We start from the raw sequence: 15,515 nt of genomic DNA on the forward strand, positions 1-15,515 counted from the left end.
AATACCAACACCAAGATGTGCTTGCATTTTGAATGGAAGTGTTTTCCCAATGATAACAGATTTCATTTTTCAAGTGTCTCTTGTATAAGCAACTGTGTGTAGTGTTTCACAAGAAGTGTGTTGCAGAATTGCCAAAAATGTGCAAAGCAGAAAATGTGTTTAAGGTATGCACAAGAAATTTAGGTATTTGGTCTAAGTATTCTTTTTTAGCGTATAAGCTATGGACATTAGATAGATAGATAGATAGATACTTAATTGATCCCCAAGGGGAAATTCAAGATGGAACTGTAAATATATGAGCCATATTAAACACCTCTCAGTAATAGTTAAATGTGTCGCAATGAAATGTGTACCATGTCTACTGCCCCCTAGGATGGGAAGACAGCAGTTCAGACACAGACCGGATCAACCCAGCTGTACTCATCTCACTCATGGCACCAAAGACATGCAGCCTCGGTTTCCAGGGGACCCATTTCCTGGCCGGACGCTTCCTGCCCTACGACCTCCAGAAGAAATACGAGCTCTGTTTACCAGTGTACCCGGGCACTGACTGCATCGTCCAGCTCACCAACACTCCCACTTAGGACACTCTTACATCACGTTTTACAACACGTTGACATATGGTTATATATGATATCGCACACGCGTTTGTCCAAAGGATATAAAGAACAGGCACAAAGGCAGTGAATTAATTTTATAGGATTTTATTTTGGAGTAAATAGTCACAATGATCAGTGAAAAGTTGTGAAATATGTTGAGTGTTTGTAATGTGAAAAACAACTGTAGCTTGAGAAACTTGCGCCTCTTGTCAATTCTAGATTCCTGTTTTCCCCTTCACACTGATTAAACTATGCCAATGTCAGATGTTGATGATCCAGTTCTCTTCTTGTACAGCACTTCCAACTCATTCCCTGTCAACAGCAGCCAGTCAAAGGCTTGCCTCAGTAATACATTACAGCAAACCTGTTTCTCTACTTCGGCCCCCTCTGCAGCCCAGACAAGGCAGTTCTAGAACACCCAACACAACCTCCTGCTGTTCTGGCCCAGAGCCGTAGAGACCTAGAATGCGTCTCTGTTCTGGCCCAGAGCCGTATACGGATCTAGAATGCGGCTCTGTTCTGGCCTAGCTGTGCACCATATGTCGCCATGGAGATGTGTCCTGTTGTGCGAGTGTTTCATCGACCCTCCACTGACCCTACCCTCGGAAGAATGTGACCCCGCAACAACTGTGCAACCTTCTCGCTCAACTGCTCAGCATGGGCCTGATTGGTGGGTTCCGGAGCCTTCTTCCGCTTTCTGTTTAGCCGGGCAGTCTGCACAGCGGCAGTCAAACCATGTGCTCTTCAGTCGACTCAACCTGCAGAACAAATTGAACAGACAGATTATACTCACCACTGCATGTGAAGGTGTTCAGCGCACTGTGCTAAGTGAGCCTGGAATATGAAATAGGATGCCAGAGCCAGAAGTTATATGAAACTTTCCATACCCTTATATTTAATTAGCTATTTTAATTCATAAATTCAAGCACAGTGCCTGAGAACCTTAAGGCAAACTGAGTAGACCAAACCAGAAAGGCCCTGCTCATGTTACACAGACCCCCCATCCCCACCCACACACACTCTTACACCAAGGCACTGGTTAGAATGTGTCAGAGGTTAAAAATGGCACCTACTACACAAAAAACAGCCCCACTGCATTCTCTGTGAGCTTCCTACAGCAAACCAAGTGTGTGTGAGTGTTAAGTGAGACACCAGTTACTCAGGAATTACAGGCATTCTGGAGCCATATTAGCATAATTTAGAATTACATAATTTAAGGGGAAATCTGGTGTTAAATGGGTTTTAGATATGTTAAGTATGACCATTAGCTAGAGTCATTGACAAGGGGTGACCCTATCCAGACCCAAAACATTCCGAACTTAGCCAGTTTTTACCGATACTAAGTATTAGCTAAAAGAAGTTAGTTCCCCTTGCGTGACACACCCTCCTTTTTGAATGTTCACGAGGACAGTCCTCTATAGAGATTTGTGTTCGCTATAGACTTCATTTGAGTCAAGTCTTACATTTAAAATGGCGTTGTTTGGAAAAGAGGCGGAAAAGTTACTCGGGGAGTCGGGGGCCGTGTCCAATTGTCAAGGGCGCACACTGAATAGTACCGTTCTTTCCAGTAGCGTCTCAGTTAGCTCCTCAGTATGCGTCCCTACATTTGGACAGCACAAACTAGTTGTCGTCACGTGACTCGGGGAGGGGGGTGTGTTGCTTGACGATTTGCATGACTGACCTGCGCTGTGCAATGGATTATGGGATATCTGAGGCCAAAAAAGATGCATTGGTGCACGCTTGGAAATCCCACCAAACAAAGTACCGATCTAGTGAAAGCGCTTGACTTCTTGTCTATTCTGGCTTAACTTCTGGAAAATGCACGCTGCCCAGCGTGTGTACTTATGATTCAGACACAACCCAGGTGTTGTGTCTATAACAGTCTTCTAAATGAATTTTCAGCACACATATAATGTTGCCAATGCCTCGTTTTAAATGTTAAGAACCGTGTGGAGCTCTTGTTAGCCTTACAGATGGATTAAAGAAGCAATTTATGTGCAGAATGAGACATGTCCGGTTGCTAGCGCTAATAGCGCTATGGAAGAATCGGTAAAAACTAGCTAAGTTCGGAATGCTTTGGGTCTGGATAGGGTCACCCCTTGTCCATGCCTAGCTTATGGTCATATTTAACATATCTAAAACCTATTTAACACCAGATTTTCCATTTAATTGAAGAGTAAAAAATAAGCTTAACAATAATGAGGCCCCTACTAAAATGCCCATGACCAATATCGGCAATATGTAGCTGCAGTTGAAGGCAGTTGGCTGGCCAAGAGTGGTCAACAAGAGTGTAAGAAAACAGTCCATACTAACACAACATCAATTAGTTTAGTCTCTGTAGGTCACACTGGATAAGAATGTAAACTAAATGCATAAATAAGTATACAATTACACTGAGACACGCAGACTGAATCCCAAAGTGAGCCCTGAGGACTAAGGGCTAAAGACTCACAGACTTAATTAATTGATCTCAGGTGCTAAGTGAGTGAGTGTGTGAGGTCACATGGGCTCAGATAGGCATTTGGGATTGGGACAGCACGTCATGAGTTCACATGTACCTTGGCGATGTTTACAGTTTTTTACGATTGTTTACACACTAAAAAAAATTTTTTCACACAATTTGCTAAATTTTACTCCAAGGAGCAAAACACCTCCACCGATTTGCAAAACATTACCAGAGAATGTCTAATAAGGGGAGAAGGACCACTAGCGAAATACTTCCGCATGGTACTGCAACTAGAGGGCGATCGCGAGCAAGTGATGAATGAATGGGTGGCAATGGAGCTGAACCCCCCAATACCACATTTGTCTTTAGATAATTTTTTCTTCTGAAATTGCATTAATGCATGCGATGCAGGATAACTTGACTTGACAATCAGCTGACCAATGCAATTTTCAATATTTGTTGTTATTCCTAAAAACCCTTTCAAAGTTTTCATGTCACATGACACAAGCGAACCACTTTACGGCCATAGACCTAAATAATTATTAAAAAGAAGGTTCAGCTTCACGACGGTCGTAATCGGTCGCGATTGTCGCGAGCATCCATGAGCTAAATGCTAGCATGTTACAGGGAAAACGGCCCATCCTATGAAAAGCAGAAAGGACATGAGTGACTTTTTATTTCATTTCCAGTGGAAAACCTATACTCAGGTAGCTACTACGACAATGTACATTAAGAAATGAAGTTGTCAACTGTGAAAAAAACGAGTTCTAGCCGCTTAGCCCCATAGACCACAATTCATTCATCACTTGCTCGGCAACGCCCCTAGCGGAATTTCAACAGATTGCAGGAACAATCCGGTACAATGGAGTTAATAGGAAGTGGACCGGCTCTCCCTAAAGGGGCTCTGACATTACACACAATGTCTACCTCACCCTTTTTGCAAAACATTACACACAGTGATTTGTACAACTCTACACACATTTCCACACCTTAGACACAGATAAGGATTGTGAGGTTACTTCCTTGTCATTACAAAGCCCCAGATTGCCAATGACTACACTAATGAACGAATTGGATAATCACATCCACCAGGTGTGTAAGCACACATGTGCAAAATTGAAAACGCAGCACTCAGGTGTGCTATACAGTCTCGTTGCTTTTACAGTATTGTTCTTCAGAGTCAAAGTGTATGTACTTTATGCAGTAGCTTTTATTTGTCGACAGATTTTATTTGTTTCATTGATTTCATTGTTGGTTGATTACTGTAACTATTTATGGTAAGAAATACTGTAAGTATTGAAAGAAATACTTGAAATATTCAGTCTACAGTATCAGTGTTGTGCAGTGCAAGTGCAAGTTTATAGACCTATTTGTGTATTTTTTTTCCTATGTCGAACTAATCATGAAGAATGTTGTGGGTTTGTCACTATTTTTTTGACATCTAAATTATCCCTTACATAACAATGTCTGGGCAAACATCTAGCACATGCTATTTCCTAATTTTTCTTTTTACAAATGTGTTTTGCATTTATCACTGCAGTGTGAAACTGGCTGCAATAGTGTCTGATCATTGAGGACTGTGTTTGTTAAATGACAACTAATAGCATTTTTACAAATATGTGTATGTTTTGACTGAAGTGTTTCATTTTGCAAAGAATCTAGGAATTATGCAAACTGAGTGTGGCGTTTGGATACCTGTGCTTAAATTTTGTTAAAAAGAACTCGGTTTTAAAAATTGCGTGTAAACAATTGAAAAAAACTGTAATAACAAAGCATGACATTTTGCACCGTACACGTGTGTCGCGCTGTTGTTTACCTTTGTTATTATTTCTGGATTTTCCTATGTTCTCTGCGGTAAACGTCACAACACTTTGAACTGTGGGTAATTCCCTTAGGTGAGGTCTGCGCAGATGCAGACTCACTGAAAGGGCACTGGGTTCCGAAGTGGGATTTTTTTTAAAAAAGCTTTTTCCGTGTAAATGCAGAGTGAGACTTACCTGTCAGACAAGGGTCAGGTTGTCGGGTATCCAGGTGACTCAGGGCTGACCTCTGCTTTACCACACACCTGCAGTGGCCTGGAGACGCAGTCAGCCTGCAGGAAATGAATCATACTTTACTCATGTCTGGGCAACTACACACATCTGTATGGAATTCATCTAAGAGCATTTGAAGAGCATGCTTTAGACTAAAATATTGCTCACATGTACATTTAAGGAAGTAGAGATTTTAAGTTTTGCTGCTTGTTTTAGGTGGGTGAGGGGCTGGACTGGGTCTGGACTTGTTGGTCAACAATAAACAAACAGGTCGCTGTAAAAGGATGCTCAATAAGTAAACTAAGGGATGTACTATAAAACCAGGTGACTAGCTAATCCGGGTAACTTATAGAGGAATCGCTGATCTCTCACTCACTGCTCTGACCAGCTATTGCTTCTAGAGATCATCGGTTACTCCTGAAGTTACCTGGGCAGGTCAGTAACCTTGCGTCATGGTACACCCCTAAGGACTGTGCGCAGACTAACAGCATTGTTCTGTTGCTTTAAAAAGGGGCAAAATGGAGAACCAGCCATCAATACTCAGAGATGCTAGTCCTGACACTGTGCACAAGCTGCACCGTGTCAATACAACCATCAGCTGGACAAGGGCAGTTAAAGCTGCCATGGGTCTCAAAGAAAAACAACAGATAAAAGAATGGGAAGTTTGGCAAGAGCTTAGAGGGGGGAGAGGGAGTGGAGGGTAGAGAAGGGGGCAATTGTAACAAATCTGTTGAGTTTGTAAGCGTGGGGGCAATACGAGTGAGCGTTTGGGTCACAGAGGCCTGAGATCACCAAGCCCAGACCAGAACTGGGCTGCTAGTCTGAGGGCTAAGAACACTAAGGCAACAGGAAAACAGTTTTTTTTTTTGTTCTTTTCTTTCTTTTTCTTTTGTTTTACCTCGCACCATGAACCTTAAGGAGTTCTTTGTCTCACAGAGGAGCAGCAGCAGCGGCAGTGGTAGTAGCAGCAGCAGCGGGTCTTGCTCACAGGAAACGATGCACCCAGGCCAGACTTCACATAACAGCTCTCCCAACAGCAGCAGGCTGAGTGTGAGTGTGTGTGTGTGTGTGTGTGTGTGTGTGTGTGTGTGTGTATGTCTCCCACCATTACCCCCCTCTTCAATTTAGTAAATCTGATTCAATTGCTCCCCTCTAACACTCATCTTACTGAGTAATGAGGCCTCCACATACAAATGTGACAATGCCACTACTGGGCTCTGAAACCCATTGCAATGGCTAACATTTTGCAGCTTGCCACTGCAATTAAGAGCTCTTGTGTACAACCATGTTGAACATGACCATGCCGTGCGGTGGCGACTGCCATTTTGCTCTGTGCCGCATGTGAAAGCCAATGCATGACTCCAAACAGTACTTGCTGAGCACACTCTGGCTCAATTATTTTGAACTGTATATTTCCCCCAATATATAAGAAGAAATGGTTTGATTTAAATTGTTGGCTTGAGAACATGACCGCATGCTGTCCATGTTTTTACCGTCACTGGGCTACACCTTACACATTTGGATATGCAATCTGAGGGCATCATATTTTACATACAGTTGTTTAAGCCTGCCATTCTCCATACAGTGACCAAAACACCCACGTCTTTTTCAGTTGAGTAGCGGTGCCTACTATTAGAACCCAGAAGGAAAGCTCGATGACAGCATGGACTGATCCACTTCACACGCAACCCTTCATCGAACCTGTACGGTATTCCAAGTACGTGGTTTAGTGATAAAACTGAGCATGTTAACTCCGAGTAAACGGTAAAGTGACAATACTACTGCTTCAATCTCCTAACGAAAAAAAACCCAAAAATAATAATAATATCCTATGGGGGCGCTGTGGTACTGCTGGTTACAGCGTCCGCACCTTGAGTCAGTCTAGGTGCCCATAAGGACTCGGGTTCGAGTCCAACCCGGGTCATTTCTCAATCCCACCCCACCTCTCTCTCTCCCACTAGCTTCCTGCCACTCCTCACTGTCCTCTATAAATAAAAGACAAACATCCCATAAATGTACTTAAAAACATCCACTCTTAAGTTTACGACTTACGCTTAGTGGCAAAACCAGTTCAGTTAACTCAACCACATACTTGAAATACCGCCCTACTTGGAACAGGACCTTGCTGAAATATCATTGTCCTAAACCTGTTTGGTGTACAGGAACAAAATGCTGAACAGGGCAGCAGTATTTCCAATTTTCTTTTTCAAAATCTCTTGCTTCCTGTTGGTTTCGTTTTTTTTAACGACATCATTACACCAAAAACTAAAAATCTCAAAATTTCAAATTACCACCATTAACCACCATTTTAGTCTCCAGATCCAAGGTGTTTTTTTATTATCATTGTTCATTTATAATTTTTTTTAAATATATACATATTTTTGGCTCCATCAGGGTTCCCACTCTGAGTCACATGCAAAGTTCCCCGACTGATTACGAAAAACGATGAACTAACTTTGTTCTCAGGAGAACCACGAGCCATGGTATCTTAGGCCTCATTCACGTGTAGCAGGGTATTCCTAAAATTCCACACAGATGTGCAAAAACAGCCTCGAAAGGTTGTCAAGAACACGACAATCAAACAGATGGCAATACTGGTCATTTGGAGACCTGGCATCATTTTAAAAGAAAAGGGAAAGTCGCATCACAATCCAAAAACGTCCACACAAAAACCCTTTTCGGAAATCTCCACTTTCGCCAGAGTTTATAAAAATCTGTTTTCATGTGGATGAAAGGTCGAAACATGCAAAAAAAAAAAAAAAAAAAAAACAAATACCAAGCTACGTGTGGACATAGCCTTGAGCACACCAATTTACAAGTTTTTTAGTTTGCTTATAATTACGATTACATTCCTAATACACCCTTATAGATCATGCCTGACGTGATTTGACGAGTAGGAGGGGGGATAAATAGGTTCAAGAAAATAAATCACGATAACAAATTCATACAAATGACGTTTGAACTAATCCAATACTTCATGGAAAATATTTCTTTTGACAAATTTTCAAGCTATTCAAAATTGACTGATTGAATCCATGACTTGGCCATCCCCCTTACTTTCCATGTCTGGATACACGTGCAATTCCATGACCCGTGGGAACCCTGCGCAGTACAATGCAGACCTCTGCAGAGGCCTAACCACACACATCACCTGCCTGGGGTTGACTAGCATCAACGTGCATTAGTCTCCCCTGACATACCAGCCGCCAACCAAATTCCCAACATGCCAGCAAACGGACACAGGCACCTTAGGTACATCCACAAACAGCAACAGCTGGCAACTGTACCAGGAAAAAAATCAGTTGCCTCACTTGAGCAGTTGCTATATTCAACCAACACCCAACATAACCAATCCCCTCCCCAAAGGAGAAAATAAAAGCCATGATTTCACACCCACTCTTCCCCCCCAAATACATGACCATGTTTACTTTCAGCTAAAATCACTTCAGCTACGCAGAGCTGTTACGACCACATAGCAGTAATAGTGCCTTGAGATGGGTTTGCTCCCAGATCTGATAAACATTTGCCAGGGCTGGACCACTTTTTCCAAGGGAATAACAGATCAAGCCAATCCGGCCTCAAATCACTCACCACCACCAATTTTCCTCATCAATGGAGACAGGCTTAAGTAATCACCCTTTGTCGTTCTTGTCCTTTTAGCGTCCAGACAAATCCCATCTCCCTCCCCAATCTCACCCTGTAAGTCTGTTCTTAGAAATGAGGAATAAGCCCCATCTTTTTTTCCTTTTTTTACATGAAGGCACTAGCCCTGTAAAAAAGTCTCCCTTTGTGTGGAGACAAACTCGGATCACCCTGATAGGACCGGCTCCCTTCATCACATCCGCTTGATGACCGTAGTAGGCAAGGCCTTCTTTTGTTCCCCCATGAGGCACAAGAAATGTTGCACAGCATTTTCAACAAATCCATCGTTTAATGGGCTCCATGAAGCCAAAAATGAAAACACACAAAAAAAAGCCAACAACAAAAGAACTGAGGAATATCAAATAGGAGTTGGTACAGAGAGAGAATAGAACACAGAGAGCACAGTAACGTTATCTCCCCTCTATGCTGAGTGAGGACAGTTGCACATATGAATAGGGTTTTTTTTTTCTTTCTTTTTTTTCTTTTTTTTTTTTAAATCTCCCCCGACAGTGATTTATCAAGTTATCCATTTCCATTAAATCTTTTTTGTTTGTTTGTTGTTGTGGTTCTTTTTTGTTTCCTTTAAGAGTTTGTTTCAAGTCCATAGTTTACAGTAAATTAAAAAAAAACAAAAAAAGAGAGAAGCTGTTGGCTCGGAGGAGCAGGGGTCTCTGATACCTCAGACTGACTGGAGAGGGGTAATGAGCCGTGGAGGGCAGGGCCGAGTCTGGGCCTGCAGTGGGCCAGGGCTGGGCCAGAAGTGAGCAGGTTCTGGCCGCAGTAGTAGAAGCAGGGCACTTCACCAGTCTGAAAGGAAGCCATGCTTTGGAAACTGATCATGGGCAACCCCCTCCCTCTCCCCCCTCCCCCAACCCAACGTTACATCACCTCACACCAATACTTCTTTTCAGGTTTGACAAGCACTTCATGAAAAACTGCATGGACCCTGGTGTGTTAAAAGTGGCGCTTTAGCCTAAACTAGACAGTGACAATTTAGTTTGGTCTATCGGATGGCCTGTGCGGGAGATACATCTCTGTTCTTTTAAAAACATCACATAAGAGCGGTGGGCCGAGCTTTAAAAATGCCGATATTCCTATTGGAGAATCCCTCAAAACAAAGAAAAAAAGTGTCAAAGTGACTGCTTATGCGTAACTTTACTCTTCACATGGACGTAGAAAGTAGCCTTTACAATACATATAAAAAAGTTGGGTCATCTTAAGGAAATGGGACATTATGTTCATAGATATCTCAGAGACCAAGAGAACTACAACGGAGCAAACTGTTAGGATTGGTTGGGTCCTAAGATAGCAGGACGTCACCCTTCACTGACAAATCAAATATAAAAAAGGTCAATTCGTTTCTTTTGATTCACAAACGAGGCTGCCTGATTTTACTGGATGAAGGACCAAGATTCTGCTGCAAATGAGGCTGTGTGATGCCAACGAGGCAGATTTGCTTTTAACTTGTTCTGACGGTCTTGTCAGAAACGTAACATCCCCCCCTTTTTTGTGTTTCCCCCCCCCACAAAACAAAGATGCACGCAAGTAAGTAAAATTCAACATAGGAAAACGCGATTTGCAAATCGCCAAGAAAACAAGAAAGAGATAACTTGACCAATTTGGGTTTTCTTGCGGTGGGCATCTTTGTGAGGTGTTGATCTCAGGGCAAAGAGGGAGCAGGCTCATATTTAGTCGAACGAAGCTGAGGACGAGAGGCAAGCAAACATACAAGAGATGAAGACACTGAAGGGTAAAAAAACAAACAAAACTCTTTTCTGTCTCTACGCTTCTGACAGCAACCATGAGCACAGCTGTCTTAAGTACGGAGAAAGAAAAGAACACTAGAAAAGAAACATAAAAAGGGAAGTTTAGCTTCGAGAGGAACTCTTGGCAGGACAAGGAGGATAGTTCCAGAGGACATTCATAAATGCACTGGATGGAGACAGACTCCGCAGCAGATATCAGCCGCATCGGGCCTCACTAAAACCCACTCCAAAGAGCGCGGACATCTGGGCAACGACTGGACGCTGCCGGCCATATGATGCAAAATCTGCAGGAGTAGCATTCTTAATCCTCTCCATTTTTACTAGGAAAACGGGTAAATTGATTGAGCCAGAGCTGGGGAGCGTGAGGAGATCGGTAACAGGGATCAGAGCTTGTGAAAGCTACACTGCACCCAGACAGCCTGGGGAGTGTGGCAGACTCTCGGGGTCAGCCACGTTCTGGAGTCAACGACCCAGGTGCAGAGCCGGAGGGGAAAGGAGGAGAGGAACAAGAGTAGAATGCGCCAACGCACGATTCCAGGAGAATGCGCCAACGCACGGTCAGAGTGAGTGCACAACTGTGCCTTTAGAGAGGGAGAGAGTAAGTGATTGGAGCGAAACAGAGGCCTGTCTGGTGGCTGATGTGCACACACAGACAAGAGGATACAGAGTCCCACTTAGGGGATTGGCTGGGGTGTCACCACAAGAAAAGAGGGGTCATTTTAAAATCAATGATTTGATAGTTTTTTTTTTTTTTTAAAGGTGAGTAGGAGGGGGGTGTGTGCTCAAACAGATTAAGGAGTTAATGAAGATTCAAAGACAAATATGCAAAGACAGCCTTTATAATTCCCGCTGGAATGCACAAGAGGGAGTTGAGGGTAGTAAAAACAGAAGCTAAAATTGAGTCTATTTGGTCCCATAGGTCTCTGTGGATTGTTAGCCTACAGGCCTGCGAGCCTCCAGCGAGGGGGTCCATGGCTAAGATTGGTCATGTCACGTGCTAGCACCAGGTCTCGGGCAGAAACGCCTAGTTATACATACCGTAGCGGTCATAGCCTTCTCTGTACGAACCCCCAGACCTGTCACCATAGCCGCCAGACTGGTCCCTGTAAAACAAACATTTAGTAAACAACTGAGCAGAAATCAGCCAAAACTAAAAATTCAAAAAGTTCAGCAGTCTACTAACTTCAGAATGGCAGAGTGCAATGTTAAGCCACCACCGGATTGAATCTCAGTTCTTCTCAGAAGAACAATTGTCAAGGAGCTTTGTTTCCAGTTTCAATATAATTGCTTAGTATAATACATGCATTTGTGTGAGCACCCTTTGAGTGGGCGCTGGATGGATACGTACGTACATTGTACATTTCTAATAGTTTAGTGACTGCACACGCTGATTTACCTATGTGTGAAAAGTACCACCATTAGCATATATTCCCTGTGTTTGTGTGTTAGGTAGTCCATGTATAGGTCCACATAAACTTGCCTACGATGTGTTGCGGGCCGGAGTGTGTTTAAGGCAGTGTTATTATAGACCCATGTGTTTCTGTGCGTGAGTGTGTAAGGCATTCTCACCTGTCCCGGCTGTAGCCACCGCTTCCCCCTGAGGAGTAGCCTCCACTCCGGCTGGAGTAGCCGCCGCCGCCTCCTCTGCTATAGCTACGATCACCACCGCCGCCGCCGCCACCGCCACCACCACGGTAACCACGGTCTCCGCCGCCACCATATCCACGGTCACCACCGCCTCCGTATCCTCCGCCACCTGGTTTTACCAAAAACGTCAGTGGCACGCTCCAAAAACTATGTTTGGCTGTGTGTATTTCAAGCAATGCAGTTACTTTACACCTCCTTGCCCTCACAGTCACATGACCCCTGAGCTGAGGTGACAAATGCTACAGGACACTGTTCACACCACCCCACACACACTCTGCTAGAAGTAAGACAAAAAACATTGTTGTGATCAAATCTATGCAAATATCTTGTCATGCAAGTTCTCCAATCACATGCCGCCTTACTTGCATATCTAATCACATTTACACATGTTTGGATGTGCAAGCAGTTAACTCTGCTGCATGACAAAAACATTGTTCTTGTCATGTAACAGACACAACGGGATACCTCTAGTGGTCTACAGGGTGGGCAGCTTCTCAGGGTCATCTGATGGTGAGGTTGAAAGGAAGTCTAGTCACTAAAGTTAGGAGGATGACTGGACACAGCAGAGCACACTCCAAACACATGCAGGTGTGGTGTTAGGGGTTAAAAGGAGACCAAGGCGGGGCATGACATCCGACAAACTGGGGAGAAAACCACCTCCCTCAGGTGGTAGCTGGTTCTGTCGACAGACGGGTCCGGTCCAGGCCCGAGGTCAGAACCAGCTGCCACTTGGGGTTTCATCATCAGCCAGCCCTTACCTCGTGGCCCACCTCTGCCACGACCTCCACGGAAGAATCCGCCGCCGCCTCCGCCACCACGGTATCCGCCGCCGCCACCGCCTGAGCGGCCGCCACCGGGCTTCCCGGCCTCGTCCACGCGGATTGTTCTGCCGTCAACAGACTGAGGAGAGAAGACGCGGTTGGTCACATTTTAGGCTGCGTATGACATTTTTACTGAGCATCTACTGCACGACACTGAATCCAAATGCCAGAGATGTGTGGACTATGTTGACGGCATAGTGAGTCTAGGTGTGAACTCGTTCTTAATGCACATTATTCATGGGTTCTGAATTACATAAACAGATAAAATAATAATAAACTTCGTGAGAGGCACAAACATGCTATTTTTCCATAACAAAGACAAACAAAACGCTTTGAATCATTGACCAATATTCTGTATTTAAATAGGTTTAAGATTATTAAACTGAAAAGTAGCCTACCTTTCCATTCATTCCCTCCAAGGCGTCTTTCGCATCATCCGGGTTCTCGAATGTGACGAAACCAAAACCACGCGATTTCTGGGTTTCCCGATTTCTGGCAACGTGAACTGCAGGGGGATAAAGGGGGAGGGGGACACTTTGAGCATTGTCTGTCTTGACACACGGAGGTCTCCTCTCCTAAAGTAAACCGTCGAATTCCATCTGCACCGATAAATCAGCTTACCGTTTGAGATAACTCCATACTTAGAGAAAGCCTCTTCAAGGGACTGCTCCGTTGTGTCGAAGCTAAGTCCACCGACAAACAGCTTTCCCTCGTCAGACATGGCGTTGGTCTACACCTAGTGAAGACATAAGGGGGTGATGAAAATGACATTCAGAGAGAAAATGCATGTGCGTTGAGCCACAAACTCCGTACCTCTAGCAAGTGAGTGTGCAATAATTGCTCTAAACCATGAATGGCGTCGATTAGAGCCATCGCTAAGACGCTAGTAACATTAGGTTAGCAGAAGTAGCAGGCCGACAATGCGGCGGCAGCATTGTTTGACCTACTTTCAATGGCTCTACGATATTGAACGCGACGGCTAAACTATAAACATGAAGGCAACATTTTCAGTGGATCTTTAGCGAAAGTATACAATTGCACTGTTTGACATACCAAATGCAAATTCTTTATAGGCCAATGTTAAGCAGTCTATTGAATTTGAGCATCGCATCTTCTGCACTTGCTGCGCCATTTTAGGTAACGCGCCTGAATTGTGCTAAGACGACCAGCTAGCTAACTAGCTAAATGGTTAGCCAGATTGCAACGAGACGGAGACGGTGTTTAACTGTTTAACGACGAAAAAATGGTCTTAAATACGTTTTATTTCACACTTTTATAGTCAAGCATCAGAAAATCGAGGGAAAGTAAATTCCGTGAAGCAAGCTTACCTCGTTTGCTGCTGAGCAAGGGATGTTCTTCGTGATGTCCGCCTGAATCCGGGGTTCGTGGTAAAATGAATGACGTCGCGGCGCAAGTAGACAAGGCGGTTTTTGTGGAGGAGGAGGGATCTGCAAAAATGCTAATCCTTTTGCAGATGGCGGACACAGCCCGGCCGGTGGTGCTGTTTCATTGCCATGAAGCGGTGACATTAGGTTCGCGTTTGAAAATATACGTTTTATATTAGGTAGTTACATAGTCACGCAAACACACAAACTAGCCCTTTCCTCAAGCCCAGACTGTCCGGTTAACCAACCTAATATTTAAAGTATGCTTTTAAAGCCATGCTATGCTAAAAGCAATTGGCTTATTGTGTAAACATTTCAGTTCAGGGTGGGCCCAGCTGCCCAGCTGGTCAGGATGGTGAAGCAATGGCGCAAAAAGACAGCCCTGCTAGTAACGCGCTTTCTAGGCCTATCTCAGGAGCATATAGCTTTAAGACAGAGATACAGGCTATTCAGCACAAGAAAAAAAACAATGATGAAATTATAGCTGAAATTGTGAGATGATCTATCCACCACCATCAGGGTGCCTGTAATAGAGTACAAGTAATCCTCCAGATGAGGTATTCAGTTAAATGCTATGCTGGCAGTGTGGTGAACAACTAAATCTAGATCACCATTTCATATTTTTGAATGAAGTACAAACTAGAAAAGCACTTGGACAGCGCATACATTTTTTTAATTTTGTATTTATTGATCACAAAACAACATTTGTATACGACACAAACAGATCAAGAACGCCAGGGGATGTAAAAATAATTAACAGTAAAGAAAATAATAAACAATGAAGAAAACAACTCAATCTACATAAAGCATTTGAAAAATACAAATAATGTGTGTGTTCTAACAGCCTTCTTGTTACTACAACAGGATATAGTGGAAATATAGTGTTTAATGTGAATTGACAGTTCTATAAAGTTTGGTGTTTTATTTTGGAATTTAGATTTATGAATGTAAAATTTGGTCAAAATTAAAATAAGGTTGATTAAATAAAACTGAGAGGAAAGATTTCTGTCAAAATTAATGAAACCTAAAAGGACATTTTCCCAGCATAAGGAGAAGTCAGGGTAAATAAAATCAACTAGGTATTTAGACAGCTTACTCCAAAGTAATTTAGTATGGGGGCATAACCAAAATAAGTGCACAAGAGTTTCTCTTTGATTCCCACAAAAAGTACAATTA

The 15,515-nt window shown here is 43.4% G+C and overlaps 2 protein-coding genes across 8 annotated transcripts in view; one reads left to right on the forward strand and one right to left on the reverse strand.

Moving 5' to 3' along the window:
- The window catches only part of LOC134063208 (yjeF N-terminal domain-containing 3-like), a 35,745-nt gene extending 34,749 nt beyond the window's left edge, over window positions 1–996 (forward strand). For all 3 annotated transcript variants that reach the window (XM_062518856.1, XM_062518857.1, XM_062518858.1), the window contains one exon: window positions 373–996. In XM_062518856.1, coding sequence (XP_062374840.1) covers window positions 373–584 — 212 coding nt within the window. In that variant the 3' untranslated portion in view covers window positions 585–996. The remainder of the gene's footprint in view (window positions 1–372) is intronic.
- Window positions 978–14,396, reverse strand: cirbpa (cold inducible RNA binding protein a). Of its 5 annotated transcripts, XR_009936032.1 has the most exons (8): window positions 14,283–14,396; window positions 13,576–13,690; window positions 13,353–13,459; window positions 12,892–13,033; window positions 12,056–12,242; window positions 11,525–11,589; window positions 5,043–5,137; window positions 978–1,357 (listed from the first exon to the last, which is right to left on the reverse strand). XR_009936032.1 is itself a non-coding variant. In XM_062518861.1 (7 exons), exons 2-7 carry the CDS (start codon window positions 13,673–13,675, stop codon window positions 9,520–9,522), a joined length of 609 nt encoding a protein of 202 aa, XP_062374845.1. In that variant the 5' UTR covers window positions 13,676–13,690; window positions 14,283–14,396; the 3' UTR covers window positions 9,385–9,519. The 5 variants fall into 5 exon arrangements, 4 of the variants coding, with proteins under 4 accessions (XP_062374847.1, XP_062374845.1, XP_062374846.1 ...); XM_062518861.1 differs by lacking the exons at window positions 978–1,357; window positions 5,043–5,137 and adding an exon at window positions 9,385–9,527; XM_062518862.1 differs by lacking the exons at window positions 978–1,357; window positions 5,043–5,137 and adding an exon at window positions 9,857–10,422 and having other exon boundaries at window positions 12,904–13,033.
- Window positions 14,397–15,515: the final 1,119 nt, after the last annotated feature.

The sequence above is a fragment of the Sardina pilchardus genome, chromosome 2 (assembly GCF_963854185.1).
Source record: "Sardina pilchardus chromosome 2, fSarPil1.1, whole genome shotgun sequence".
NCBI lineage: Eukaryota > Metazoa > Chordata > Actinopteri > Clupeiformes > Clupeidae > Sardina > Sardina pilchardus.